Source organism: Sporobolomyces salmoneus (assembly GCF_050403485.1).
Source record: "Sporobolomyces salmoneus JCM6883 DNA, S_salmoneus_JCM6883_v1_ctg15, whole genome shotgun sequence".
In the NCBI taxonomy this organism is placed as follows: domain Eukaryota; kingdom Fungi; phylum Basidiomycota; class Microbotryomycetes; order Sporidiobolales; family Sporidiobolaceae; genus Sporobolomyces; species Sporobolomyces salmoneus.
The window spans coordinates 111,483-138,094 of NW_027481148.1; the positions used below are offsets into that span (position 1 = coordinate 111,483).

The 26,612-nt window shown below is 51.4% G+C and overlaps 15 protein-coding genes across 15 annotated transcripts; 6 read left to right on the forward strand and 9 right to left on the reverse strand.

Moving 5' to 3' along the window:
* Nucleotides 1-167: 167 nt before the first annotated feature.
* On the forward strand, nucleotides 168-1,063 carry SNO1 (putative pyridoxal 5'-phosphate synthase; the record flags this gene model as incomplete). Its single annotated transcript, XM_076631189.1, has 3 exons — nucleotides 168-199; nucleotides 272-623; nucleotides 701-1,063. 3 exons carry the CDS (start codon nucleotides 168-170, stop codon nucleotides 1,061-1,063), a joined length of 747 nt encoding a protein of 248 aa, XP_076488768.1.
* A 610-nt stretch (nucleotides 1,064-1,673) lies between these two features.
* JCM6883_001337 (uncharacterized protein) lies at nucleotides 1,674-2,709 on the reverse strand (the record flags this gene model as incomplete). Its single annotated transcript, XM_076631190.1, has 3 exons — nucleotides 1,674-1,921; nucleotides 1,993-2,261; nucleotides 2,324-2,709. 3 exons carry the CDS (start codon nucleotides 2,707-2,709, stop codon nucleotides 1,674-1,676), a joined length of 903 nt encoding a protein of 300 aa, XP_076488769.1.
* Nucleotides 2,710-2,838: 129 nt separating this feature from the next.
* Nucleotides 2,839-6,110, forward strand: MNL1 (alpha-1,2-mannosidase MNL1; the record flags this gene model as incomplete). The annotated part of the gene is made up of 9 exons (XM_076631191.1): nucleotides 2,839-3,078; nucleotides 3,143-3,211; nucleotides 3,289-3,408; nucleotides 3,471-3,726; nucleotides 3,788-4,101; nucleotides 4,168-4,419; nucleotides 4,486-4,668; nucleotides 4,741-5,076; nucleotides 5,133-6,110. 9 exons carry the CDS (start codon nucleotides 2,839-2,841, stop codon nucleotides 6,108-6,110), a joined length of 2,748 nt encoding a protein of 915 aa, XP_076488770.1.
* Nucleotides 6,111-7,181: 1,071 nt separating this feature from the next.
* On the reverse strand, nucleotides 7,182-8,020 carry JCM6883_001339 (uncharacterized protein; the record flags this gene model as incomplete). The annotated part of the gene is made up of 2 exons (XM_076631192.1): nucleotides 7,182-7,885; nucleotides 7,948-8,020. The coding sequence occupies 2 exons, from the start codon at nucleotides 8,018-8,020 to the stop codon at nucleotides 7,182-7,184; spliced, it is 777 nt and encodes a 258-aa protein (XP_076488771.1).
* A 996-nt stretch (nucleotides 8,021-9,016) lies between these two features.
* JCM6883_001340 (uncharacterized protein) lies at nucleotides 9,017-10,895 on the reverse strand (the record flags this gene model as incomplete). The annotated part of the gene is made up of 10 exons (XM_076631193.1): nucleotides 9,017-9,100; nucleotides 9,179-9,242; nucleotides 9,307-9,542; nucleotides 9,609-9,669; nucleotides 9,752-9,881; nucleotides 9,950-10,183; nucleotides 10,272-10,352; nucleotides 10,421-10,486; nucleotides 10,653-10,738; nucleotides 10,858-10,895. 10 exons carry the CDS (start codon nucleotides 10,893-10,895, stop codon nucleotides 9,017-9,019), a joined length of 1,080 nt encoding a protein of 359 aa, XP_076488772.1.
* A 309-nt stretch (nucleotides 10,896-11,204) lies between these two features.
* JCM6883_001341 (uncharacterized protein) lies at nucleotides 11,205-12,519 on the reverse strand (the record flags this gene model as incomplete). Its single annotated transcript, XM_076631194.1, has 4 exons — nucleotides 11,205-11,788; nucleotides 11,856-11,966; nucleotides 12,028-12,347; nucleotides 12,416-12,519. The coding sequence occupies 4 exons, from the start codon at nucleotides 12,517-12,519 to the stop codon at nucleotides 11,205-11,207; spliced, it is 1,119 nt and encodes a 372-aa protein (XP_076488773.1).
* A 488-nt stretch (nucleotides 12,520-13,007) lies between these two features.
* JCM6883_001342 (class I SAM-dependent methyltransferase) lies at nucleotides 13,008-14,044 on the forward strand (the record flags this gene model as incomplete). Its single annotated transcript, XM_076631195.1, has 4 exons — nucleotides 13,008-13,145; nucleotides 13,206-13,547; nucleotides 13,606-13,765; nucleotides 13,827-14,044. The coding sequence occupies 4 exons, from the start codon at nucleotides 13,008-13,010 to the stop codon at nucleotides 14,042-14,044; spliced, it is 858 nt and encodes a 285-aa protein (XP_076488774.1).
* Nucleotides 14,045-14,247: 203 nt separating this feature from the next.
* On the reverse strand, nucleotides 14,248-15,335 carry JCM6883_001343 (uncharacterized protein; the record flags this gene model as incomplete). The annotated part of the gene is made up of 4 exons (XM_076631196.1): nucleotides 14,248-14,361; nucleotides 14,424-14,763; nucleotides 14,836-15,071; nucleotides 15,222-15,335. 4 exons carry the CDS (start codon nucleotides 15,333-15,335, stop codon nucleotides 14,248-14,250), a joined length of 804 nt encoding a protein of 267 aa, XP_076488775.1.
* Nucleotides 15,336-15,797: 462 nt separating this feature from the next.
* JCM6883_001344 (nitronate monooxygenase) lies at nucleotides 15,798-16,937 on the reverse strand (the record flags this gene model as incomplete). Its single annotated transcript, XM_076631197.1, has 4 exons — nucleotides 15,798-15,871; nucleotides 15,932-16,659; nucleotides 16,726-16,802; nucleotides 16,863-16,937. 4 exons carry the CDS (start codon nucleotides 16,935-16,937, stop codon nucleotides 15,798-15,800), a joined length of 954 nt encoding a protein of 317 aa, XP_076488776.1.
* A 529-nt stretch (nucleotides 16,938-17,466) lies between these two features.
* JCM6883_001345 (uncharacterized protein) lies at nucleotides 17,467-18,197 on the forward strand (the record flags this gene model as incomplete). The annotated part of the gene is made up of 4 exons (XM_076631198.1): nucleotides 17,467-17,560; nucleotides 17,643-17,777; nucleotides 17,846-18,066; nucleotides 18,138-18,197. The coding sequence occupies 4 exons, from the start codon at nucleotides 17,467-17,469 to the stop codon at nucleotides 18,195-18,197; spliced, it is 510 nt and encodes a 169-aa protein (XP_076488777.1).
* Nucleotides 18,198-18,387: 190 nt separating this feature from the next.
* Nucleotides 18,388-19,783, reverse strand: JCM6883_001346 (uncharacterized protein; the record flags this gene model as incomplete). The annotated part of the gene is made up of 5 exons (XM_076631199.1): nucleotides 18,388-18,408; nucleotides 18,476-18,652; nucleotides 18,715-18,807; nucleotides 18,867-19,598; nucleotides 19,718-19,783. 5 exons carry the CDS (start codon nucleotides 19,781-19,783, stop codon nucleotides 18,388-18,390), a joined length of 1,089 nt encoding a protein of 362 aa, XP_076488778.1.
* A 951-nt stretch (nucleotides 19,784-20,734) lies between these two features.
* CAB5 (putative dephospho-CoA kinase) lies at nucleotides 20,735-21,713 on the forward strand (the record flags this gene model as incomplete). Its single annotated transcript, XM_076631200.1, has 4 exons — nucleotides 20,735-20,741; nucleotides 20,800-20,829; nucleotides 20,914-21,277; nucleotides 21,341-21,713. The coding sequence occupies 4 exons, from the start codon at nucleotides 20,735-20,737 to the stop codon at nucleotides 21,711-21,713; spliced, it is 774 nt and encodes a 257-aa protein (XP_076488779.1).
* Nucleotides 21,714-22,805: 1,092 nt separating this feature from the next.
* VMA6 (H(+)-transporting V0 sector ATPase subunit d) lies at nucleotides 22,806-24,206 on the forward strand (the record flags this gene model as incomplete). Its single annotated transcript, XM_076631201.1, has 6 exons — nucleotides 22,806-22,926; nucleotides 22,993-23,164; nucleotides 23,231-23,409; nucleotides 23,472-23,542; nucleotides 23,626-24,128; nucleotides 24,200-24,206. The coding sequence occupies 6 exons, from the start codon at nucleotides 22,806-22,808 to the stop codon at nucleotides 24,204-24,206; spliced, it is 1,053 nt and encodes a 350-aa protein (XP_076488780.1).
* A 595-nt stretch (nucleotides 24,207-24,801) lies between these two features.
* Nucleotides 24,802-25,845, reverse strand: JCM6883_001349 (uncharacterized protein; the record flags this gene model as incomplete). Its single annotated transcript, XM_076631202.1, has 1 exon — nucleotides 24,802-25,845. The coding sequence occupies one exon, from the start codon at nucleotides 25,843-25,845 to the stop codon at nucleotides 24,802-24,804; it is 1,044 nt and encodes a 347-aa protein (XP_076488781.1).
* Nucleotides 25,846-25,968: 123 nt separating this feature from the next.
* JCM6883_001350 (uncharacterized protein) lies at nucleotides 25,969-26,310 on the reverse strand (the record flags this gene model as incomplete). The annotated part of the gene is made up of 1 exon (XM_076631203.1): nucleotides 25,969-26,310. One exon carries the CDS (start codon nucleotides 26,308-26,310, stop codon nucleotides 25,969-25,971), a length of 342 nt encoding a protein of 113 aa, XP_076488782.1.
* Nucleotides 26,311-26,612: the final 302 nt, after the last annotated feature.

Consider the following 26,612-nt stretch of genomic DNA (forward strand, 5'->3'; position numbering starts at 1 on the left):
GTAGAAGAGTGGAAGAAGATGGAGAAGAGAGAGATCTCTGAAAGTTTTCCTCGCTGAAACGGATTCTCTCGGATTTTCCCGATCGAATTCTCGCTCGTTACCGGATTCTTGACTCTCGCTCTCTTTCCTTGACTCTCTCGCTCGCCCGCTCTAATCAGCATCTGAAGATGGTATCGGAACCTACAATCATCGGAGTACTGTCAGTGCTCCCTCTCTACCTTGCCACCTCGAAAAGTCAACTAACCGGACATCTCTCAACTTTCTCCGATAGCGCTCTACAAGGCTCATTCGCAGAACACATCGCTTCTGTCAACTCTTTAGCAACATCTTACAACGTCCATGCGATTCCGATCCGAACTCCAGCTGAACTCTCAAGATGTCGAGGCTTGATCATTCCCGGAGGAGAATCAACAGCGATCTCGCTGATCATCAACAAATCTGGTCTCTACGAACCACTGAAAGAGTTTGTCAGGAGTGCGAAAGCGGGAGAAGGGAAGAGTATTTGGGGAACTTGCGCTGGGATGATTTTGCTCGCGAAAGAAATCGAAGGTCCGACGAGCGAAGGCTGGGAGGGACTCGAAGGAATCGATGTTCGAGTAGGGCGGAACTCTTATGGTCGACAAGTGAGTCAATCCCCCCTAGTTAGGCATTGTCGAGCAGGGCTTATTTGGGAGTTGTCTTTCTCGTTTTTGCGAAACAGTTACAATCCTTCTCTCACCCTCTTCAACTATCTTTCCTTCCCGCCGATTCTGCTCCCTTACTTGCTACGTTCATCCGAGCTCCACTCCTCGATCGCATCCTCGAACCTTCCCCTTCATCACCACCACTCGAAATCCTCGCTCGAATCCCGAAAGAGCTCGTGCCAACACCACAACGAGCTCAAGCGGCAACTGGCGGAGAAGCCCGAGTCGGAGAGGACTCGGACGTCGTCATGTATAAGCAAGGAGGACTCGTCGCGAGTAGTTGGCATCCGGAATTGAACAGGGACGATAGTCGAGTTCATGAATGGTGGGTCAAGGAAGTCGTGCTGGGTACATCGACGGGTTCGACACGGAAAGCTTGAACGTGAAATAAAGTATACATAGAAATAGAGTCGAAGAGTTTCCCGTATAAGACTCAGCGAGCGAGAAAGGACATCATTCGAGAAAACCAAAGGAAGATCCGACACTTGCCCTTGCATCATGCTGTTTCCAAAAAGTCGAAGTGCCCGGTCTTCTTGAGTCGATGCTCTCGTCACGCTCCAGAGAGGACGTAACACGTTGTTCAGTGAGGCATTGGGGTTGACAAAGGGTTTCGAGTTCAGCCTTGACTCGATGATCAGCAACAGAGTGAGAGTGTAACGTTACCGATGATCCAGAGAGATTGACTAACCGCAGAGTAGCCATGCGGCTCGTACGAAGTGGGCTCGATAAATTTGGGGATGTCGAAGGGTAGGAGTTACTCAAGCATGTCGAGCTGAACGAAGGCGGAGTAGGACTTCGCGATGGACAAGGAAAGGGACGTTGTGAGAGACCTTGTTCCTTGCACAGCTCACTCGCTTGTGAGAAGCCAGACAGGAAGAGACTTGGAATTGGGCAAAGTGGAATAAGCGACAAATATCGTATCGAAAAGAAGCAACAGAAAAGTACAACAGACCGAAACGTAGTCCTGACGATTTCCTCGAAAATCATTCTCTAAGCCTTTGCCTTGCCTTTGCCCTTACCTCCTGCACCGGATGCTTTACCCTTTCCCTTCCCTTCTCCGGCCAACTCCGATTCCTCAACCGCTTCCTTCGCTTCCTCATCGACCGACTGCTCTTCCGCGACAGGTACTGCGTTCTCTTTGTCTTTCGAGACCGAGCTGGTCGTTGCCGGAGTGGCGGTTTCGTCACTGGAAGGCGAAGGAGGTTTCGTTGCCGCCTTTTTCCGTTTCTTCATCATAGCTATACGATCACAAGTGAGACGTGAGCGTCATGTTCGCAGCAATCGACGGCGAGAGAGAGAGGAGGCGTACCTGCTCTGACGGCATCTTTAACGCCAGAGACAATCTCCCTACTTTCCTCGACGTATTTCGTATCGTCCAACCTTCTCTTGGTTCCTCCTCCATTGCTTGTCGGAGCCTCTGTCGACCCGCTTCCGCTCGCGACAGGTCCTCCTGATGATTCGACTCCAGCGGCTCTTTCGAGTTGTTTGATTTCTTGATTGAGGGCTTCCAATTTAGCTTCGGCTGCTTTAGCTGCTGCTGCTTGTCGATCCGGTTCACTCTCCAAAAGCTTCGCTAATCTACAGTTATCGTGATCTGGTCAGTACTGATTCTGCACGCGGAGATAGATGAGATTGTTTACCTTTGAGCCTCTTTGATCGTAGATAACCTCCTGCCATCCAACCCTCTGCAGGAATCATGATTCTGTGCTTTGTTCGAACTCATTCTACCTCCTTGAGCCCTCAACTGACTCGCGAACCCTCCTTTACCTCCTGGGAGTTTGACCGACAACCGCAGAAACACTGGGGCTGATGTGCTCGTTTGACCATCGTTCAAGGCTGAGAGGGGCGAGCTGGGAGATGGGAGAGAACGACCGGAGGAGAACTGGAGGAGCTGAGAGGTTGGCGGGCAGTAAGAAGAGAGGAGAGATGAAAGGGAAGAGATGGGCGAGGTGGAGGGGAGGGAGAGGGATAGCGTCCGCGGGAAAGGATGGTACAGCGAGACAAGGATTGGAATAGTCGACTCCATGGTATTTCGATCGGATCCGGGATGAGGGGGAGGAAGAAGAGAGGAAGATCGTCGTTTCGCCTTTTGTCATCACTCCCCTCTCCGACTGTCTCGCCTGTTTCTCAAGTCTGCGCTCTCGATGTACCGGCGATGAAGATACCCTGCCCATGCCGACTATTCTGTACCGCAATTCTCCCTCTCTTCCTCCTGCTCCCCTCTCTCGGATCATGCTCTCCCTTTTACTCTTCCGAACGCAAACGAGAACTCCAAGAATTGGCAAAGGAAACTTGGAAGCATGCCTACGACTCGTACAAGCGGATAGCGTTCCCTGGAGACGAATTATTGCCGCTCACTTGCGGAGTTCAGGGTCATGATCGAGCAAACCCCGATGTCAGTCCCTACTCTCCCTCTTTGACCGCGTGGAGCTGAATACTGACTACCTATGAGCTTGTAGAACGTCGGGGTGAACGACGTGATGGGAGATTACTCGACAACGCTCGTTGATTCTCTCGATACTTTCGCGGTAAGTTTTGTTCTTCTTTCTCCTCTCTTCCTTCTGATCGTAGAAGGGGTCTCTAACGGTCCAGATGTCGAGAATAGATGTTGAACGACAAAGCGGGTTTCGAACAAGCAGTCAGGGAGACGATCGAGCATGTCAGCTTCGACGTCGATTCGAGAGTTCAAGTCTTTGAAGTCACGATCAGAATGATGGGAGGGCTGGTACGTACACAGTCACCTAGTTCTCACGTATTAGGTCCGCTGACTCCCTTTGTATGTTACAGCTGTCCGGTCACCTCCTAGCTCTCGATCCGAATTCGCAACTCTCAAACTCGAATTACACTTCTTTCACCTCTTCGATCAAGGGGTTCTCTCTGCCGTGGTACCGAGGGGAATTGCTCGAACTCGCACACGATCTCGGGAAGAGACTGTTGCCGGCGTTCGAGACTCCGACGGGAATACCTTTCGCGCGAGTTCATTTGCAACGAGGATTGAGAGGGAAAGATGGGAAAGGAGAGAGCGGCGAGACTTGCAGCGCAGGTACGTGATATACTATGCTCATCTCTTCGACATAGCTCACTCTTTGCTCGTTTACGATCAGGTGCTGGCTCACTGCTGCTCGAATTCATTACCCTCTCTCGGTTGACCGGCTCGCCAATCTTCGAACAAGTCGCTCGGAAAGCGTTCTTCCAAGTATGGAACTCTCGCTCGCCAATCTCCTTGATCGGCAATACCCTCGACGTCAGGACAAGTCAATGGATTCACGGAGTCAGTTCAATCGGAGCAGGAATCGATTCGTTCTTCGAGTATGCTGCGAAGGCTTACATCTTGACGGGGGAGGAAGAGTACTGGAGAGTATGGAAGGAGAGCTATGAAGCGGTCAGGAAATACCTCCGAGGGCCAGATGGTTTCTGGGTGAGTCTCTCCGCGCATCAATCGCTGCCTCTCTCCTCAGGCTCACTCATTGCTCTCGGCTGTCAGTTCCGAGGCGTCAACATGTACACAGGTCAACTCTCCTCAGTCCACGTCGATTCTCTTTCAGCTTTCTTTCCGGGCGTTCAAGTCCTCGTTGGCGATCTCGAAGGAGCGATCAAGTCGCACGGAGTTTTCGCATTCCTTTGGTCGAGGTTCGGAGGGATCCCAGAATTGTTCGATACGTATCGGAAACAACCAGCTCATCTAGGTTATCCGCTGCGACCCGAGTTTATCGAATCGAATATGTACCTCTATCAAGTGAGTTCTTCGCATCTCCTCTCTTCAAGTCCGAGGGTGGAACCCCGAGACTGACACGTCTGACAGGCCACGAACGATGATTACTATTTGTCGATTGCCGAACAAATCTTACACGACATCAACAATCGAACAAGAGTCGAATGCGGATTCGCAGCGATCTTCGATCTCAACACGGGCCAGCTGGAGGATAAAATGCCTTCGTTCGTGACGAGTGAAACGCTCAAGTATCTGTACTTGACTTTCGACGAGGTGAGTTCGATTGATTTCTGTCAGATCCAGACTCCTCCGTTCAGAGCTGATTTCGTATCGACCACTCGTCAGGACTCTCCCTTCCTCAAAGATGACTCGGCGTCGGTTTTCACCACGGAAGGTCACCCGCTCGAGATTCCACAAAATCCTGCGGTTCATCGACGGTCACTCCTCAAATCGACTCTCCTCAACAACTCAACAAACTCGACAGAGAGTCCGCCAGTTTGTGTCGCTCACGATCCGTTCGATGATGAGACTTATCAACACTACCTCAGTCTGTCGGTCGAGAAGCGAACGGATTGGGAGCATGCGAGACTGTTGACTGGATTCGAGGTTCTCGATGAGGCGAAAGAGGTCGAGGAGGGTAGATGGATTGAGAGCGGATTCTGCGAGATATCCCAAAACGAGGTGAGTCGAATCTTTGTCTACAATCAACGACCTCGCTGACAGTTCGGATTCTACAGGATGTACCGATCGAGCTATTGTTTGCGTCGAATACGAATGCCGAAGTACTGTTACCTCTGCCGACCCAGCTCAAGCAAGATCCTTCGACCCTCGACGTAACCGTTCACAAAATCAACGGATTGAGGTTCTCCCTCGCAAAGGCAGAAGGGAAAGGTCACGGCTACGTCGTCAGCAGGATCGGGCCGTATCGAATCCCTCAAGATCGATTCGTCATTATCAAAGATCCTACCGTTCTCTCGACCCTGAATCCACCGCGAACTGAGAAACTCAAACTCGATGCCGTCGTCTCTTCCGAAGATCAACCTCCAACTACCCTCGCTTCGTTCGAACACTCGCCTCCTTCTGCTCTCGATTCAATCATCGACAAGATCATGCATCCACTTTCTTCCCAGATCATCGCGGCAGAATCCCTCACTCCACACGATCTCGACATTCCCACTCTCGAGCTCAATGCTCTCGCTGCGAACTTTGGGCCCTCTCTATCGACTCGTCAACCTCTGCCTGGTTCATTCGCTCTCCGGAATCCAGCTTTACCTCTCACCACTTCTCCATATCCTTACGGTTGTGAACCTCATCACTCGTCTCCCTCGGACCCGACCCATTCAATCGAAGGCAAACTACTCCTTCTCCATCGTGGAGTCTGTTCGTTCGCTCTCAAATCAAACCTCGCAGCTCTTTCAGGTGCGAGAGGAGTAGTGATCATCAATTCCTCAGACACGGAAGATGTAGTACCTTCTGCTTCGGCGGAGGAAGAAGCTGAAGAGACGATGAAGAGTTTGGTACCGATGGTCCTAGTCGGGAACGCTACGGGAGGGATGTTGGAAGAATTGGTCAAGAATCGCCGAGAAGGGGAACAAGTTTGGGTCAGAGTGAGGGAGGAGAAGAAGGGGGAGGAAGAGGAGGATGAACTGATAGATGGAATCGTGTTGGGCGGTTATACTGTCAGGAATGTGAAGCTAGGTCGGATGAAGAGGTAGGTGAACCGTGCGAGAGCAGTGGGAATTGTCTTCTAATGTTGTAGTTTACTCTCTTTGTCCCGCATATAGATCTCTGCTTGTAGTCTCTATACCCCTTTTCCGCTTCGTCTTGTTCAACTCGCAATCAGCGTCTCGTTCGCATATTTTCGGATAATCACTCTCTGCCACTGATCGAGCTACTTCGTGGCGGAGCGCTGTCGTGGAGCTCGTAGAATTGCGAGTCTCCCTGAGTCTCCGCCGTAGGCATCTACGCGAATCGATACGAGACGTGGAATGAGTCTTTTCGAAGATTGTGCAAAGTCTCTCGTCTCCTTTCCGATCTCTCTGTCGTTGCAAGCAATTGCGACATCAGGCTAGTACGAGAGACAGAAAGTGATGGTCGTCCGATAGCGAGACAACTTTCAAGCGAGCTGGGACCGATCATGCTTTTCCTCGCACAATTGAAAAGTGTTCTCATAACTCACGATCCTGATCCGTCGCTGCTGCTCCTGCTTCGGCGTGAACCATAGCTTGAAGAGCGCTCCTAGGGGGTTTCAGTGCTGTTTCTTCTCTATCGCCGAGAGAAACCTGCATACCTTTGGCACCAAGGTCCGCCTTGCCACTACCAATGATCTCCGTCACATCGGAAGGGTCGTTGGGCTCTGAATGGGGGCGAAAAGGCGCGAAAAGACGAAGAGAGAGAAGCGAGTTTGGTTGTCAGCTCTACCATTCTCTTTCACCGTTCTACCTCTCAGACAGCCACGAGGGAGCTTTGACGCTGCTACAGAGCGGCGGTGAGTGTACAAGAGGGAGAATGAAGGAAACTTATCGAGAGAGTCGCACATAACGGGGAATCATAACAAAGACAGCCCGTTGCCCAAGTCTTTCTCTCCCTCCCTTGATCCTGGATTCTCCAGTATCGTGCGTCCGGAGCTACAGCATCGCATCGACTCGTGACCTGCGCCGCGGGGTAACGGGATGAACATCGAAATTTGACACAGGGACAGAACAGCAATAAGACGAAACGCTCAAAGTTTACAAACGACGAAACAACTCTGAGTACCCAGCCATGGTCCTGTCTCCTCTCCACGCTCACTTCTTCACGTTCGTCTGGTCGTCTTTCTCAACCCTCTTCAGCGTCATCCTCCTTCTGAAGTCCTCCGAAATCTGACACTCTCCGGTGGGTCGTTCCGATTGTTCTTCGATAACGACGAGAACGTTTCGATCCTTTGCAGCGCGCGCTACATTGTCAATTGCGGCGAGAATGTCGGGCGTTTGGCACTGTATCGGCAGGGCGTCGCGAGATGGAAGGTAGACCGATTTGAGGCAAGCGAATTGATGGGGATCCCTCAGGAGCGAGACGAAAGAGTCGATCATAGAGCCGCAGGAGGTTTCCAGTATTATACCTAGGGTGTCGGCCAAGAGAAGACGAAGGTTCACGACGCCCGACTCTAATCCGTCGAGTTCGCCGGACAGAGGCCACGGGTGGTTGACGAGAATTGAGGCGAGGGGAAGCGAGGGTATAACGGGCATGGCTCGAAGGAGGACGTCCGACACGAGAATCATCGAGTGTAGTTGTGGAAGGAGTGAAATTAGGGTAGTCTTCTCCTCATCAACGAGCGCTACTCCCTTGTTGTCGAAACCCAGGTGACGAAGAGCCGGGAAACTCGCAGCCGGAAGAGGGTCCGGACGAAAGAAGACGGCGTGTAAGCCGAGAATCTGGAGAGAGGGGAAAATGAGACCGGCGATCGCCTCCGTGTCGATTTTAACGCCGTTGAGGAAAACTCGCGAGAGGTCTGTTCAGCACGGGACACATCAGCGCAGCCTCCATGAAAGTGAGAGACACCGCAAGACGAACTGGAGCCGTGAAACTGTTCCAAAGTCCGGAATCCCGAGTAGCTAATGAGCTGTTCAACGGCACGAAATGCCATCGGAACTTTCTCCCGAAGACGAGTGGCATCACTGATGCTTCTTGGCCTCCGTATTTCCTCCTCTTCAAATACCACGGTTCTTATCAAAGATAGTCCATCATTTCTTTGGCCGTCCTCAACGAGAAGCGAAAGAGTTTCCAAAGTTTTGCCCTTTGGGATTCGGATGAAATTGTAGAGGAGAGGTCGAGCGATCTGATGGAAGACGCGGTTCGTGAGGCAGAGAGAGTATAACGCGGAGCGGGACTCGTTTTCGAGTTTGATAGTGCGAAGATTGCTCGAGAAGGGAGGGAGTCGGAGATTGTCAACGATGACGCGGAGAATTTCGACGGGGAGTTGTGTGGACATGCCGACAGATAACCTTTGTCTCGTAAAGATCTAGACGAGCACGCCGGTTGCGTCAGCTGAGGGCTTTGGAAGAGAGGGAGGACGGACAACCGAAGGGTCGTGCTAACTTACCCAAGAGCGTGATCCTTCCTGGTCAGGCGCTTGTCACTAGCAATATGCTTCCAACCAACCGTCTCACTGACCGCTCGGAAAGAAATGGAGGCGGATAGTCGAAGTTGTAGATGAAAAGAGTTGAGTGACGAGCAAGGCCGACGTGGCCGAGGTGGAGCACGACTGGCGTAGCTGAAGATTTCTGTAGCGTCTCGTCGGCTTCGGTATAGTTTTGACAGGCGTCTGAGGCGTGAGGTGAGAGAAAGGAACCATGACACTCTCAGGCTTCTGAGATCTGAGAGACTCTCCACAGTCTTGCGGCAAGTCTCAGCCCACCAGACCAGAGCCTCGCTCAGCTTGTACGTGCGTCTCGACCCGGACACTCCGAAACTCCTGGTTGAGACTCGAGGCAGGATAACAGGGGAGTCTCTCGAGGGAGACGAAAGAGTTGGTCACGCTCGTACGACAGCGACAATCGTAAGGGAACGAAACAAACATCTTTGCACAAAGTACTCTCAACGAAACTGAAACGGATGGACAATCAAAGGACTTGGGGAAAATCTAGGCTCCGACGGAGATTTGAGTCGAAGTCGCGGCAGCGTTGAGGACACCTCCGCCGTTACGAACGACTTCTTGCTTCGCAGCCTGATGACCCGAAAACGAGGGAGTCAGCTCACGTTGCAGAAGAGTAGACCACGAAGAGAGAGAGAGGGAGAAACGCACGATGACTTTTTGGTTCGCGTCGGGGTCAGAAGGTTGAGGTTCGTGTTCCCAAGCGATGAACTCGCTATTGAATCGAGTACGATGTCAGCGCTGTCGGGGACGGAGAACTCGGAAGAGGAAACTCTCACTTGGTGTAGTTGGGTTTGAAGTCGTTGCCGAGGAGGCCGAGACGCTTGCAGTATCCAGTGACCTTGTTCCAATCACGTTCGACGTTGACGAGATCCTTCGACATGTAGTTGATCGAACGTTCGAAGATCTTCTCGTTGAGAGGAGTACGCATCGACTTCTTGAAGGATTTGTATTCGTTCCAGGCTTCAGCAGGGGAAGCGAGGAGGAAGTCGGTACCTTTCTTAACAGCACGCATCTATCGAGAGAAGGCAGCGTCAGTTGAAGTGCCGGAGTGACGTAGGCTCAAAAAGATCGAGCTCACGAAAGCAGCAACTCTCTCCTTGTTCGCAGCGATGAAGTTGTCGTTTCCAATGAGGAGGATCCTGGAGAACGCGAGCGAGACGACGAGGGAAACGACGGTCAGCTTTGCCTCCCAAGTGAGGGGAAGAAGAGGAAAAGACTGACGAGCAGAAGCAGCAGCATCCGAGCTTAGCGAGTTCATCGATCCTGAGCATCTTGACGTCGTTGACCGCACGTCCGTTCTCTTTGCACCATTCCTCGAGCTCGACGGTTTGGACGTTCTCGAGTCCGATTCCTAGATTGAGGAGAATAGGGATGAGTTTCCGAGTCGCGAATTCCAGAGAAGAGGAAGTCAAGACTTACCGGCGTCGATGGTACCGTTGAGGATCGAGTCGGCGATTTGCATTCCACAGCGAACAGGAGTGTAGTCGGGAGTACCGTCAGCCTTCATCAAGTTGTGGTATTGGAAGAGTTCGTCGATTTGGATTTTTCCGAAGTGTCCGACGTATCCGATGCGTTTTCCGCGAAGAGAACCGAAGTCCGAGTTGACACCTTGTTCATCTTGACCAGAGACACCCTTCTCGAGGTAGACGACACCTGTTGCAGTAGTTTTCATCGCAAGGTTCAGTTTTCATCCCAAAGTTCAGTTTTTCGAGTAATTCGATGAAAAGAGCTCGTTTCTAACCTGTTACGGGCTCGTCCATGAGAGTTCCGAGAGAGGTAATAGGGTAGTCCATAGCTGCTCCTGCAAGCGTGTGAACCATAGCTTGAAGAGAGCTCCTAGGGGGTTTCAGTGCTGTTTCTTCTCTGTGTTGACGTTAGAAACCTGCATACCTTTAGCACCAAGGTCTGCCTTGCCACTACCAATGATCTCCGTCACATCGGAAGGGTCGTTGGGCTCTGAATGGGGGCGAAAGGCGCGAAAAGACGAAGAGAGAGAAGCGAGTTTGGTTGTCAGCTCTACCATTCTCTTTCACCGTTCTACCTTTTTAGACGCTCTCATACACCTCTAGAGGAGCTGTCGAGTGGAGGAGCGGGGATTAGAGGGAGAATGAACGAGACTTACCGAGAATCGCGACCTTGATTCCTTCGTCTGCGAAATATCCTTTCGCTTGAGCTAGGAAGACAGGGGCGTGGTAAGGCGTAGCGTGCCTATGCACGAGTGAGGATACGATCGTCAGTCGATGAGAAAGGAACAAGAGGAACAAGAGGGATCCGAGCCACGGCGAGAGATGGACAAGAGAAACGAAGAGAAAGAACAAGAGACTCACCAGTTGAGGAGGAAAGTGATCTTGTCGGATTGAGGCATTGTTGTAGTGTGTAGTGTGTAGATGTGTAGAGGAAGAGACGGGACAGTGCACGAAGCAATGGGAACGAAGGAGAGCGAGACGAGATAGGCGAATTCTTCGAGAAGTGGGGAAAAAGAAAGAGGAAAAAGGACGACCGCTGCGGTCTGAGGTCTTTGCAGGGTCATTGTCCGAGGGCAATCCAATTCGATTAGAGAGCGATCTCACATTCCAAGCCTCTGCATTAGAACGGAAGAGAAAAAAGCTTGTAACTTGTTGAGATTTGGCCCTGAGTCAATTTCCCGAGGCCCTCGCGGAATTCCACTTTGAACCTACCAACCTCTCATTCCTCCTCCACCTCCTCCTCCTCCTCTTCGACCTGCGTCATTCTCCCCAGGAGCTTTCATCGCTCCCCGACCTTTGAACACGACTCCTCCGTTCGCAATCATTTCCCGCTCTCTCTGTTCCCGTTTTTCTGCTGCTTCTCTTTCCCGTTCCTCTTGTAATCGTGCCTCTACTTCTTGCCTCCTTTTCTCCTCTTCCGCTTCTTCTGCTGCACGCTTCTCTAAAGCGGCAATCTCTTCCGGCGACAGCAAACCATCTGCTTCCTTCTCCCGATTTTCGTCTTCATCTTCGTCTTCCCCACCTCGACGTTTCTTCGACGATCGATGTTTGTTGCTCTTCTTATCACGACGATGTCTCCTCCTCCTCGAACTAGAACGTTCTCGGTCTGATCCTTCTTCGACTTCGGAATCGTCACGGTTTGAGCGGGAACGATCGGAACGGTGTCGATGTCGACGTTTGCGAGCGGGAGAAGGGGAACGGGAACGGGAAGAGGAGACGCTACGGGAGCGAGAGCGGGAACGGGATCGGTCAGAGGCAGCAGAGGGAGTAGGGGAAGGCGCTCGTTTCGGAACTGGCGGAAAGATGGAAGAATCAGTTTCAGTCAGGCTGAACCCATTCAAAATCGCACAGCAACTCACCGGTCTTAACCTTACGTTCGAGTTCACCGCAATGCGAGATCGTCACGAGTTGTAAAGGTCGATCTTTCGCATCGACGGGCAGTTTACTCATCGCTTGAATCACCTCGAAACCTGCTCGAAATCCGTCAGTTCCTGACCCAGCCTCAAAACGGTATAAACGACAAGGACTTACCTTTGACGACTTTACCAAACACTACGTGTTTCCCGTTCAAGTGTGGGCAAGGTCTCAACGTGACGAAGAATTGTGAACTGTTCGTATTCTTTCCTTTATTCGCCATGACCAACAATCCTTCTTCGTCGACTTCTCTCCTCAGGTCCTCGTCTTCGAACGTAGGACCATAGATTGATTCTCCTCCTTTCCCGTTCCTAAGGGTGAAATCTCCTCCTTGGACCATGAATCCCGCGATGATTCGGTGCATTGGAGCGCCTTTCATGTAGAGAGGGATGCCCAATTCGTTCACTCCTTTCGATCCAGTAGTCAGAGCTCGGAAGCTACGTATAGAGGTTAGTCAGCACACGGACGAACGAAACAGTGAGTTAGGAACAGAGGGAGAACTCACTTCTCTGCGGTTCGAGGTACGACATCTGCGAACAGCTCAAAGATGACCCTGCCGAGAGGTTGTCCTTCTACCTGGAAGTCGAGGAAGCATCGAGGGTTCACCATGTTCTGTCTTGTGATCGTAGATGAAGGAGAGTTGATCAAGTCGTGTGTCCGGAAGGGTCGGCGATTGGGGCTAGCGGTCGCTTGTACTAGATATAGCTGCTTCAAGTTCCTGCTAGGCGTAGTTTCGAGATTGTTTCGTCCGGCGAGAGGTGGGAAGCAAACAGAACCGCGCGGATTCACTCTCTTCTTCCATCTCCTCGTCACTTGCGCCGCCCTCTACAAAAATCGAGACCGGAATCTATCACGGCCACGCATAACCAACCGCTCGCCACTGCTCGTCCGATTCAATTGAGCCGAATCTTATTTCCCCATTTGTGCCGAAACCAGTCTCTCCCTCGTCCGGCACTCGTCTTCGCTCCCGACACAGCCCGACGTCCGATATTCACGTAGTCCTCTCGGACAGCGCCCCGACGCAACCAGGCTTCCGGTTCTCTGCACGCTCTCTCAGCCGAGTCAACTTATACCCCCTCTTCCGACGCTCAAGCACAATGTCGCAAGCCGCCCCAGCAACCCGAGACGAACAGAAGGACATCTGGTCAGCCGATGTCTACAGCTCGAACGCCTCCTTCGTCTATTCCTCAAAATTCACTTCACCCGTGATCGACTTGCTCTCTCCTCAGCCTGGCGTGAGCTCTCTCAGTTCCCCTCGCCCACGATGATGAGCTCATAGTAGTATGAAGGCGTAGGAGACGATCCTCGACTTAGGATGTGGACACGGACAACTCACCCTTGAGTCTCTCCTCCCTGCCGTTTTGCCCGCCGGATCAATTATCGGTCTCGATTCTTCGGCGGATCTCCTTGCGACTGCGAGATCTTCGGCGACGAAATTCTCTGAAGATCAACAAGCTCGAGTTAGGTGGATAGAACTCGACGGCCACGACTTGATTACCGCGACGAACGAAATCGAGAACGAAAGCGTCGAAGCGGTTTTCAGCAACGCCGCTTTACACTGGATGAAACGAGATCCTCAACGCGTTATCGAAGGTGTCTACAGAGTGCTGAAGCCAGGAGGTCGGTTCGTTGCGGAAGTGAGCTTTGGTTCTCCGCTCGATTCGCTTTCTTCCGCTGATTTCGCTTTGAGTAAAGATGGGGGGTTTCCTGAACATGATTGGAGTTCGACAAGCTCTGCACGCTGTACTCAGACAACGAGGATGCGATCCACTCGACGTAGATCCGTGGTTCTTTCCGGGACCGATCCATTACCGTCGACTTTTGGAGAACGTCGGATTCCAAGTCGAAAATTGTGGTCGGTCTTCATTCTTTCACTACCTTTGCCTTACCAAGCTGACGTTAACTACTGAGTGTAGATCTCGTACCTCGACCGACACCCCTCCCGACAGGCCTCAAAGGTTGGCTAGAAACATTCGCATTCGCTTTCTTCGCCCCCCTCAAAACGGCCTCAGAACGAGCAGAGGTCATCGAAGAGGTCTGCAAGCTATGCGAAATCGATATGAAGGATTCGGATAGCGGTGAATGGATGGTTATGTACTCTCGATTGAGATTCAAAGCGATCAAAAACCCGTGAAATGAGATTGAAATCAGACTGAACAAGTTCCCGACTAGCGGCTACAGAAAGGAAGAAAAGGCATCGAGCCTAAGGAGGGAGAAACAGCGAGACAGGGTAACGACAAGACGGAAATCTCAGGGGATATAATATATTCAAAAAGGGTATGTGAATGTGAAACCGTAAAGCGAGCACGAAAGAAAGGGAAGGGGAAGGGTCGACAATCAGTGCTTGATGAGCTTCCACTGTTGTGACTTGTCCCCCTTCTTCCACTGCTTGATGAGAGTGTTCTTGATACCGCGAGTGACGATCGTCTTGCCGGTGAGAGCATGAGCAGGCTATCACGAAGAGGTGGCGAATCAACGTCTGTTTCTCTTTGTCAACGACGAGCTGGACTTACCAGATCGATCAAATGATCCGACGTGAAGACATAGTAAGTTCCACTCGAAACCGTCTTGTTCGCTCTCTTCTCGAGAGCTCGTCTCCTCAGTCGTTTCATCATCGTAGCGTGTTCCTCATCCGTCACGAGTCCTCGCTTACTGAAAGCTGCTTTCTGAGCTGCAATCTTCTTGTTCCTCGTTTCGATCGAATCGGCTTGAGCGGCGATGAGTTGAACGTTCTGATACGAATTCGGTTTCGCGGAAGCGGTACACTTGTTGATGGGAACGAACAGCCAGTATTGCTTCGTCTTCTCGAGGGTAGTCTTCTGACCACCCTTGCCGCTAGCGCAGACGTACATTCTGAGAGAGTCATCGAAAATCAGCTCTCCTTTTCCCGTTGATCGCAACAGCGAGGTACATCGAGAGACTCACACTGCAGCGTTGTTACTCGAAGAGCCCCATGCCGACGATAGACACTTGTTCTTCTTTCCAATCTTAAGCAGATGCCACGGCAACTTCTTGTTCTTGTGTCGAGAAATCGCCGCGCTCGTCCCCTTCCCTTTCGCCGGATAAATGTGATTCTTTCGATCGGCGGAGTAGTGAAGCTTCTGACCGGTCTTGACGTTCTGGAGGGTGTAGGATCCGGGCTTGATGAAGACCGCCGCGGCCTGAAGAAACGAGAAGAACGAGCGAGGGAAATCGGAATTTGACGCGAGAAGTGGTCGAGGAGGAATTGGAGAAAAGCGAGGTGTCAGTCATCACGTTCTCCTGCCTAGCGTCTCGGCGAGGCCAGAATGGTGGAGGAGGTACGAACTCACCTGAAGTTGGGCAGCCTGCTTCTTGTTCTTCGTCGAAACTTTCGTCTTCCCTTCCACTCCAACCAATGCGAGCGCGAACACAAGTGCTAGAGCGATACGGACGAACTTGAACATGCTGATGAAGGAAGAGGGGGAGTGTGCGAGCAAAGAAAAAGTGAGCGATTCGAGCGAGAGAGAGGGCGGGAGTCGGAGAGTTGGTGAAAAACGAGTGTTGAAAAAGTTGGATCGGAGGCTGTAGGAGCGAGGCTCACCCGCTCAGCAAGTTGGCTTGTTGGTGGTGGAGTGAGGTGAGAATTGTTGATGAAAAAGGCTGATAGAGCGGAAGGTAGGTGCTTCGACAAGGGGTCGAGTCCCTCTCCTCCTAAGAGCTACGAGCAGGCCGAATGTGCTGGATTGTGTGTGGAGTGAGTTTGTTGAAAGTGAGAGAGCCGAAGCCGCTGAGAGACGAAAAAGAATCCAAACATCGATCGCGACTCGACGTGTCGACTCACGTGACTGAGAAAAAGATGAGGTGGTTTACAGTATTTTGTTTTAAGCAACAGGGTCCGTCGAGTATGTACAGCTTTGTGGTTACGTTCATAGGTTCGAAACGAGGTCGCGGAGGATTTCGGCGGCAGGTTTGATGGATTTGACGTCTCCGACTCCAGTACCTGCAAGCGAGCAGGATCAACGTCGGGAGGACAAGGACAGCAGTGAGAAGAGTTGCGCACCTGCCCAAACACCGACCTCGTCCAGATTCGGCCCAAGTCCCTTTTCGAGTTTTCCGTCTGCGTACAAACTTTGCTCTCTTCCCCTCGTCTTGTTCCTAATCGCTCTTCCGTCGATACCCTTCTCCCAACCCAGTTGATTCCTGATCTCGTCCCATTCCAAGCCTCGATCAGTCTCCTCTGCACTCTTCGTTTGAACGACCAATTCTTTCTGCGGTCTCGCCCAAAGTGACTCGTCTGCGACGGTGAAAGCTGTACCCGCTACGACTCCGGCCACGCTCGGATACTTCGATAAGACGTTCGATATTGAGTCGGAAGAAGAGAGACCTCCTGCAGCGAGGAGGAAAGGTCGAGTCGTCGGAGGATACCGAGGTAAAACCTTTTCGAGTAAATCGGCTAGAGGAAGTCCCATTTTGTGACCGGGTCCATGTCCTCCCGCGTCAGTACCTTGAGCGACTACTGCGTCGACTCCCTCCCAATCTCGAGCCGCGAGAGTATCTTCCGTTCGACTCGTCATGACGAGAACGAAAGCTTCCTTCCTTTTCCCTTCTTTCGCTTCGGTTTGACGGTATCGTTTAACCCATTCTTCGAGTCGAGGAGAGAATGCGAGCCATACCGAATGAGCTGAAAGAGAGACGACGTAGGAGAGGAAAGATGACGAGAGGGAGCCGGCTTCGGCTTGTGTTACTTCGGGAGTTTCGAGTTTCCATAGGACGAGACCGACTCCAAAGCTGTACGATATCACTGAAGGGTCAACGAGTCTGCAATTATGCAGGAGAAGATGGCAGGAGACTGACGGCAACGGATCATCGTCTTTCAAGCCGAGATGCTTTCTTCCTTTCTCGACTTCAATTTTGAGGTTCTCCAGCGTATTCTGTGAGAACGATCCAACAGCCTCAGACGGGGAGTCAGATGCATAGTTGGGGAGACTCACAGCGTGACCGACTAATCCGAGACCTCCCGCTTTCGAGACTTCTGCCGCCAGGACTCCACCGCAGCAATTCGCCATCGGAGGGCATACGACAGGGTGCTTGAGGTTGAGAGCTTCACAGAAGGCTGAAACTGAAGCCATATTTCGTTGTCGAGGGGAAAGAGAGGTTCGGAAGTGAAGCAGGGAAGACGAAAGGTTGTAGAGCTTAGTTGCTTGCGAAAGGTATCGAGAGGATTTGAAAGAGCTTCGGAAATGGATGGATGCAGTCTTGAGGAGCATGCAAGGTGGGAGAGAGCCTGTAAGGGAGCGGAAATCGGGAGAAGGTGGAGGTCAGCGTTTGTGCGGGGAGTACTAGCTCTGAAGCGGTTTGGGAGCTTACGAGGTATGTATCAGAGACCAATTGGCGGGCCTATAGGGTTCCGAAGGTATATGAGCGAGTAGGAGAAGAGAGGAAGGACTTCATCAATTTGCGGATCTTTCCCCTCTCCTCTTCACCGTGCAACAGTTGTCTCGCTTACTCACCTACGCCGACATTTCCAATCCTCTACGACCCGCACGACTCCACTTTCGCCCTTTCTCCTACATTCCTTTAGGTGCGAATACATCAATGAACTATCAATACATCAATCACGACGAGGTCGCCGCGCTGATCAAGAGCGGTGCAGTACCGGGAAAGGACTACCAAGTGGTTGACGTACGAGGTATGCTCCCTCCGCACTCTCTCCTGACTCCAGGCGAAGGTTTGTCTTTATCACTCAACTTGCTGACGTGCTGACTTGTCAGATGAGGATTTTCGAGGTGGGAATATCCCGGGAGCTATCAACGCACCATCAGAAGCGAGAACGGAACAGACCGTAATGGATCTGGTCACGAAACTCGATCAAGTCCCGAAAGTCATTTTTCATTGCACTCTGAGTCGTAAGCCGAAGGTTCCTTTCCTATCCCTTCTTCACTTCGCGCTGACGATCATCGTTGGAGGTGAGCAGAAGTCAGAGGACCTAAGAATGCTAGGATTTACGCAGACGCAGTCGCAGCTCGGACAGAACAATCTTCCGCCTCTCCTTCGACCTCGACTACAACAACAGAATCTTCGACTCCAGCTTCTTCGGATCAGTCATTCTCGCCGAATCCCTACTCGAATCAAGCTGGGAAACAACAGGTTTACGTGCTAAAAGACGGGTTCGGGAATTGGCAAGGACTGTATCGAGTGAGTTTACCGTCTCTCTGTTTCATCCGCTTGTCCTCTCGATTCATGGTGTCTGCTCTCGAACGATGTAGAATGATCCACAATTGGTCGAAAACTTCGACTCGAAGATCTGGCACGATTTCTCTTCCTAATTAATGGCCGATCTGGAAACGGACGAAGGAACAGAGGAAAAGTAGATTACAAGAACGTAAAGAGAACGTAAAGAAGATTACCGCGATTACTACCAGGGAATGCAGAACTGAAGACGCAGAGACATGCAACAACGAGAGCTGGAAAGCGAGAACAGAGGAGAGGTATCAACGACGAAGAGCGGGTATTGTATCAAACAGAAACGATTGGTAACTATGGACAAATGCAAAGTCAGCGTCAGTCACGTTTGTCGCGCTGATCCACGAGGAAAGAAACTCACGGAAATGAAAGGAGTAGCGGAAACTACTATAGGCTTGGACGTCTTGAGCATGGGAGTCGATACAGGGCGAGGTATGGGTACTTGAGTGTGACAAGAATGAGCATGGCGATACCAGAGAGTTCGAGACGATGCGAGCGAATCCGAAGCGGTTGATCGATAAGTTTCGAACGAATGCCACTGTTTCGTGTTCGACCTCGGTCAGCAAGAGTCGTTGATACGAAGAAGTAAAAGGAGCGTACAGAAGAGCAGGTACCGCAGAGACCTTCTAGAGCTGAAAGAGTTTCATCCGCGTTTACAACGACGCGAGTTTCAATCGGTTTTGCGAAAGGTTGCTACAAAAGACGATTGTCAGATAGACTCTTGACAAACAGAGAAGGAGAAGAGTACGTACTCCGCTAATGGAAGAGATACCATGAACGAAAGTTCGATGATACCAAAACGACCCGTCTTTAAGGCTTAACCATTTCCCTCTCCCCTCGTGATCATCGCACAGCGAACAGTATCCTTCCTTCTCGAGTCCTTGTCCTCGTACCCAGGATGGAGTGAACTCGTCGTTGTGACACCGCAAGGGTTGTCGACGAGGTCGAAGTTGAGGCGAGGAGGTCGAGTTCGCAGGTGGCGGAGGAGCAAAGTGAGAGGTCGATTGAGAACGAGGAGGAGGCGAGAGTTGCTTCGTGCTCGTCAAGCCCAGTGGTGTCGCGGGAGGGGTCAAGGGAGGGATCTCGAGATCGGGAAGTTTGAGGTCTGAACCTTTCGTCGACGACGGCGAAGAAGGAGAATGAAGTGGAGACAAGGGGAAAGCTGGAGTCGACGGAGAGGAGGAGAAGCCACAGTTGCGGAGTGACCGGTTGATGTTGCGACGTTCATCAATGGGGAGCGACGACGACGCGAACGTCGAACAAGGTTGGAGTGGTGAGATGGAAGGTCGTTTCGTCGAAGCTGTGACCGAGGAAGGAATCGACGGGGAGAGGTTACCATCGACAAAGGGAGAAGGGAAGGCCATGGTAGTGTACGATTGCGAAGCGATGGGAGGCAGAGGTTCGGAAGAAGAAAGAAGAAGGGTTTCAGGAAGTTTTTCGTTGGTAGAAGACGAAGAAGATCGTCGATCCTGAGCGGATAACGGCTGTGCGAGCGAGATGGAAGCAGGACACCCATCGAGACGAGAAGAAGTCAGGAGAAGAAGATACAAAACGAATTAGCGCGAAACTTTAGCAATTTGAGAAGTGAAGAATGGTAACTCACGCATAAACAGTCCAATGTCAAATCCTTGTTCTTCGAAAGAGTCGATGTGATGAACGTAGAAGACATTCGTACCGAAAGAGAACAGACGTCGAGAGAGAGAAACGACGGAAAATTGGTAGGATAATGAAAAGAGGAAGAGGAAGGAGAGAATCGATTGAGCTTGTTAATGAAGACCGAAAACGAGGGCAAGGGGGTAACGAGGTATGTCAATGTACGACCGGACAAGGAGCCTGAAGACGAGAGTGTATGCCTGCGGTGAAAGTTCGAAGGAATTGCGATCGGACCCACGGGATTTCCACAACTTTGCGCGAACTTGCGAGGCATCTCAACGGGAACGAAGGGGGAAAGCTCGTCCCTCAGGGGTACAGTATCAATTATCAGCAATTGAGCGAATTACCGGCTCGCATCGATTGGGAGCCCGCTGTGTGCCGACCTCGACACTCGCAGAAATGGCGCAGACAAGTCAAGGATTTCGGGAGGACCGAATCACTTGCCGGACGAGAGAGATGAGACGAAAACCGAGAAAGGATTCGAGCGAAAGAGTCGCATTCCTGCGCTTTGGATCCGTGATTGTGCATCCGCCGATATCGTTCGGATTCCCTCGGAGCACCTCCCTGCTTTCTCCAGGTTTATTCATGCAGCAGTGAGCGTGGTCGACGGACGCTAGGTTGTTAGGCGAGTGCATGAGAGAACGAGATGCAGCATAAAACGTGTGCGAGTGTTCTCTTGCGGTAGATCCGATGGAATATGTCGATAAGCGTTGATCAATTCGTTCTGTCCTGCTCTTCAAGTACCCCAGAAGTTGCTAGGAGCGAGGCGTCGAGCGAAGTTGAAGTTAAAGAAGAGGTTGAGAGAAATCGTTGGCGAAGTGTTCTGACAGTATCTTGATTACACTGTCCGTAGCTTGTACTGTAAGCATGATAGCCGGAGCACTGTTCATGCTGTCGAGTCGGTAGCGTGAGAGAGTTGGAGTGGAAGAGAGGAGCGAATCGTTTCTCTTCCGCCTAACATCTTCCCATGCTAGGTAGATAGTTCATTTGACACCCCGAGAACCACAGGAGCTAATGATCGCTACATTACAGTCGTCGGTCTCACAGGAGGAATCGCTTCAGGTGAGCAGCTTTCCCCCTTCTCCCGCCCCACTTTGTCCCCCTCTCGCCCCTCTGCTTTGGTGATTGACACCCTCTTCCATGCAGGCAAATCTACCGTATCCTCCATCTTCAAAGGCCAACATGTCCCCTTGATCGATCTCGATGTATTGGCGCGAGTCGCAGTCGAACCGAATTCATACGCTCTCTCGGCTCTCGTCTCCCACTTCGGTCAAGAGATCCTCCGTACAGATGGTACACTCAATCGAGAGAAGTTGGGATCGATCGTGTTTGGAAACGAGCGGGAACGCAAAGTGTTAAATTCGATCGTTCATCCTGCCGTGAGGAGATTGCTGGCGTGGGAATTACTCAAGAATTGGTTCAAAGGAGAGAAAGTGTGTGTAGTAGACGCGCCGCTATTGATTGAAGCGGGGTTATGGAGGTTCTGCGGTGCGATTGTTGTCGTTTATTGGTGCGAAGTTTCCCTCTCCTCGTTCAGGTTACACGGTACTGACTTCGTGTCGCATTTGTACAGTTCCGAGATCCTACAAATACAGAGATTGAGGGCACGGAACAACCTCTCGCTATCGGAAGCTCAAGCTCGTTTGGGAGCTCAACATCCTCTCTCGTCAAAACTCGATTACGCCGACTTCGTTATTGACAACTCTGGACCTCTCCCCGATCTACAAGCGCAGGTTGACCGCGTGATTACGAAACTCGACGGACGAGCCGGATGGAGTTGGGTCTTGAGTTGGTTGATTCCCCCAGTTGGAATCGCGAGAGCGTTGTTGAGGATTGGGTGGAGACTCTACTTCAAGGAAGTTGGGAAACCGAAAAAGACGAGAACAAGAGGCGAACGAGGTGGAGCGAACGCGGAGGAGATCGAGTTGAGGGATAGGAGGAGGTAAATCTGGCGAGTTAGCTTTTTGGTTTCTTTGGGTGTTTCGGCGTTTCTTTCATGCATGAATTGTTGTAACGTAATCGTCGCTTAGTGGTCCTTTCAGTGATATATGTGCTGGGGACGGAACTCTGGAGCTAATCTGCGAGAGACGAACGAGAGCGCAACCGGTCGCTGTCTCCAAATCTTGCCAGTCTCGTTTGCTTGTCATTGAGCGCTAGGCGTTCCAGAGTGTGATCACTAAACGGCGCAGCGCGGGACGTACCCGGCTCGTTACAAGGGAGAAGCGAGCGTCTAATCAGGAAGAAGCGAGAGATCTTGGACAGATGGAAGAGTTGAAAAGGAGCAAAGACGGGTTCAAAGCTAAAGGCTGTTTCAGCAAGCCTCGCCGATCGCCGCTACATATCCTACAGCATCAAGCGGAGCTACAGCAATCGTTACATCCCCCTTCTCGCGCCTGTCTCGACTACCATCCGAAGACCTCGATTGTGAATTAGGTGTTCTTTACAACTGAAGTGCGTCCGGAATGGCCTGGGACTTGCGAGTACGATTGCCAACGTTCAAGCTTCGTCTAGACGAGAGTGCATTGAATCCAGTGAAACGTAAGAGACCAAGAGAGACTTCAGAAAGTTGAAGCTGGAGCGCGATGTCGCTTCTCACCACCTCATTCGCCTCGACTGAACCGCTTCAGTTCACCTCGACCAGACCCAGACCGTCTACGTACTGCCGCCCGACCCGGTCTCGCCCGCATCTCTCCTCGATTGTAACCTCGCAACTCATCGTCATCTCTACAAGTCCCGAGTCTTCCTGTCACCCTCGTTAGTCGCTCCTTCTATCTTCCAGACTACCTCCAGAGATGTAGAGAACGTCCTCGGAACCAGCGAGAATCGTACAGAGTGCTGGGACGCAAGGGAGATCAAGAGGAGAGGGGAACGTGAACAAGCATCTTCACGAGGTTGGCCGTAGAGTGAAGGAAGCTTAGTGATTCTGTTGATACGCACTGCTGAAGCAATGGGAAGCAGTGTACTAACGAGTCCCTCGATTGACTTTGCCCCTACCAACGACAGCTCTTCTCCTCTCTCTAAACCTCTCAGCCTCTGAGATGGAGGCGCTATTCTTCAACTCTCACTCTGGATACCTCGAAGGAGTCGTGAGGGGTTTCAAAGCCGGTCTTCTTACTCAGGCGCAATATTCCAATTTAACTCAATGCGAAACTCTCGATGGTCAGTCTTTCCCTCTCTTCCTTGCCCCGTTCTATGGCTCACGACTCTGGAGAGCGCTTTCGATAGATTTCCGAATGCAGCTGACGGCGACGGATTACGGAAACTTCCTCGCGAATGAACCTTCACCGATTTCAACCTCGACAATCGCCGAGAAAGCTACGGCTCGACTTGTCGACGAGTTCAATTATGTCAGGAGCAACGCGAGTGGTCAATTGAAGAAGTTCCTCGATTACATGACGTGCGTCTTCTCTCTCGCCGCAGTTCTCGATCAGATGCTGACCGACAGAGTGTTTTGCTCGCTCAGTTACGCCTACATGATCGACAACGTTGTTCTCCTCATCTCGGGAACGCTACATGAGCGAGATACTCATGACCTCCTCGAACGGTGCCACCCTCTCGGTACTTTCGACACCATGCCCGCACTTTGCGTCGCAACAAATGTCGAAGAACTTTACTCGACCGTTCTCGTTGAAACTCCTCTAGGTGAGCCATCACTCTCCCCGAGACATCGCCAGTGTACTCACAATCCGTCTCGTTGGCTGTAGCTCCATATTTCCGCGATTGCCTATCGGCTCAAGATCTCGATGAACTCAACATTGAGATCATTCGAAACACTGTACATCTCATCTCTCTCACATTCTTCTTACATGGTCTAGCTATCACTACAGTCAGCGTTACTGACATGCTTCCACTCGACAGTTGTACAAGAGTTATCTCGAAGATTTCCACTCTTTCGTTCAATCGATTGGAGCTCCGACATCCGATGTCATGTCCCCTATTCTTTCTTTCGAAGCCGATCGAAGATCCCTCAACATTACGATCAACTCGTTCGGCACATCGCTCTCGAAAGAACAACGTTCGAATTTGTTCCCTTCCCTTGGTCGACTTTACCCCGAAGGAACGATGGCACTAGCTCGAGCCGACGACATCGATCAAGTGAAACAAGTGCTCGACCCTATTGTCGAATACCGTTCATTCCTCGAAAACTCGGGAGGAGGAGGAGGAGATGCGAACGGTTCGAGTTCGGCAGCTAGTTTGGAAGATCACTTCTTTCAACATGAAGTTCACCTCAACAAACTGGCGTTCTTGCAGCAATTCCAACTGGGAGTCTTCTATAGCTTCTTCAAGTTAAAGGAGCAAGAGATTAGGAGTTTGACCTGGATCGCTGAGTGCATCGCACAGTCAGCTAAGGATCGAATCAAGTGAGTACAGTTTCATTGTCTTTGAGGAGTATCCGAGGACTGATCACGTCGTGTACCGTTATCGTCAACAGTGACTAGTAAGATCTTCTCATCTTCTCATCTCCTGACTCGCTCGCGACTTCAGATTACTGACCGCTGCCTCGTAATTGTCTACAGCATTCCGACTTTCTAGGACGTCCTCCTCATCGCTTTTTTTGTAGTAACATCGATCCCTGTTCATGTGTCTTTGGCTGTTTTCATTTTAGTTCCCGCTTTTCTGTGTTTCTTTCCTCAGTTTTGACAGACTATGCAATTCTTCTCAAGATTCGTCATCGCAGAGAGAGAGAAAGCGAGTCCGTCTCGACGGCCTGTGGAGAAGCGGAGGCGGTCGGAATCAGAAAGTTCGAGCTACGGAATCGCAAAGACGCAAAATCTCGACTCTTAACGGAGCCGAGAACTGGATAACTCGCTAATCCGGTAGTAGTGGCATCAGAGTCCTCTCAATCTCCATCGTAAGACGGTCGACGGACGACGGACTGAGGGTGCACGTAGAGTTTTGCAAGGCATGGTAAAGTAAAAGCGAATTCGAGAATTGAAAGTTATGGCGACAGCTGTGTCAAGACACTCCAGTCAGCGACCGAGATTCTACAAGCAGAGAGAAAGCGTGTACGAACCCCTGGAATGACCGCTCCTTCTAGTCCACCTCACTTTCTCTTGCGGAATCTTCACTCGCTTCTGCCTCATTTCGTGATTCACGATACTCCGCCTCGGTCTTGAACCTCAACCCGTAGATGTAACAACTCTCTGTCCTTCCTTTGCCGGTTCCGCCAACCTGAACTTCCTCTGAGAACCACACGAGATCTTCGGTGTCGAAATCCTCGTCGATGTCGATTTCGAGTCGATTGACGTCCAGGCCGTGCTTTTCAGCAAGGGCGAGAGCGTCCGGCAGAAGATCCTTCTCTCCATAAAAGTAAGTGTTGCCGACCTCTCGATTGTAAAACTCGATGACCTTGAGTCGCAAAACCATTACGAGTTCCGAAAGGTTGCTTTTGACGACGAGACCGGTTGCTCGGGCCTTCTCCTCCAACTCGATGACTTCCTGAATGGTGTCCGAGATCGTGTCCTCCCAAGGCAGATGCCAATTGTCCAACTCGCGGAAATCGCCGTCGCGCAAGAGATAGAGAGGGTTCAGGTCACCGCCTCGGGGGTTGATGAGCTCCTCCTCTACTGCCCTGAAGTCGACTGCGGGGCCTCTCCAGATCCTCAGATAAGTGAGTTCGAGCGTCCGGAGTCGCGAAAGCGACTGAAGACCGGAGAATAGTTGATCAAGATTCGGATCTGAGTCGTAGTAGGCGAGACTGAGATGAACGAGGTTGACGAGACTGAGGATATGGGTCTGGAAAGATTGGGAAGCGAACCAGAGGTCGAGATGGAGTCGGCGAAGATTCGAGAATTTCGGCAGGAAGTGGTCAATCGGTTTGATCGATGATAAATGAGTGTCTGTGCGTAATGCTAGAGAAAGAAGCTGATGACGCGGAACATCGGAGAGCGGGAGGGGAGGGTCGTTTTCGTGAACCTCTATATCGATAGAAGTGATTGACGCTGAGGGGAAGAATCGCAGAAGTCTGGAAGGGGCGCCGGCAAGAACGCAGTCAGCCCAATCGGAGCGGATGTCGATTTGTAGCACTTGACGAGCGGGTGTCCAATCGACGGGTTCCTCCTCCTCCCACTCCATCATCTGTACTTCGACGAGACGGAGTGTCGGAATTCGGCTTAGAATATCGACAGTCGAGAATCGGAGCCACAGAAGTCGACAGATACGAAGGACGGGCACGAGTTCAGGTACTCTCAAGATGTGACTCTAGCTCGCCTCGTCCGTGTAGTCGTCGAACTGGATTTCGGCGAGATTCGGTAAGTAGCGCAAGAGAGCTTGGCGTCCTTCTGTTGCCACCGCGTCCACGAATTTGAAGCGGTTCCATACGAGTTCTTGTGTGTAGAGACCTTTGTAGGGGTGAGCTTCGAGCGTTCGAACGAGTCCAGAGAGTCGTAATGACGATTTGACGGTGATCGTTCGATAAATCGCGCGTTCTTGCGAGGGGAGGAGGTACTTCGATATTCCACCAGTCGTGAGCTCAGATCCTGAGGCAGCGAGTTCAAAGAGGGCGTCGAGGAGTTCGGGCGGCAAGCGAGAGAGGTGATCCATTTCAACCTGTTACTGAAGAAGCGTCAGTCATATCGATGGCATGGGCTTACGGGAGCGAGACTCACAGACTGACCGGACGTATGCGCCGCCTTGACCGAGGGTTGATGCTACTATGTCGAGAAGAGGTGAAGGGAAAGAGGAAGAGAGGGTCGAGCGACTTTTCACATTTGGTGTGAAAGCGATCTGAGCGGTCCGCGGACCAGATGCGACGACAACAACAACGACAACGACGACCGTGGACCTTTGACTCGATGCGAGACCTGACTGGTATTGACAACAAAAGTGGAGGGTATAATTACTTG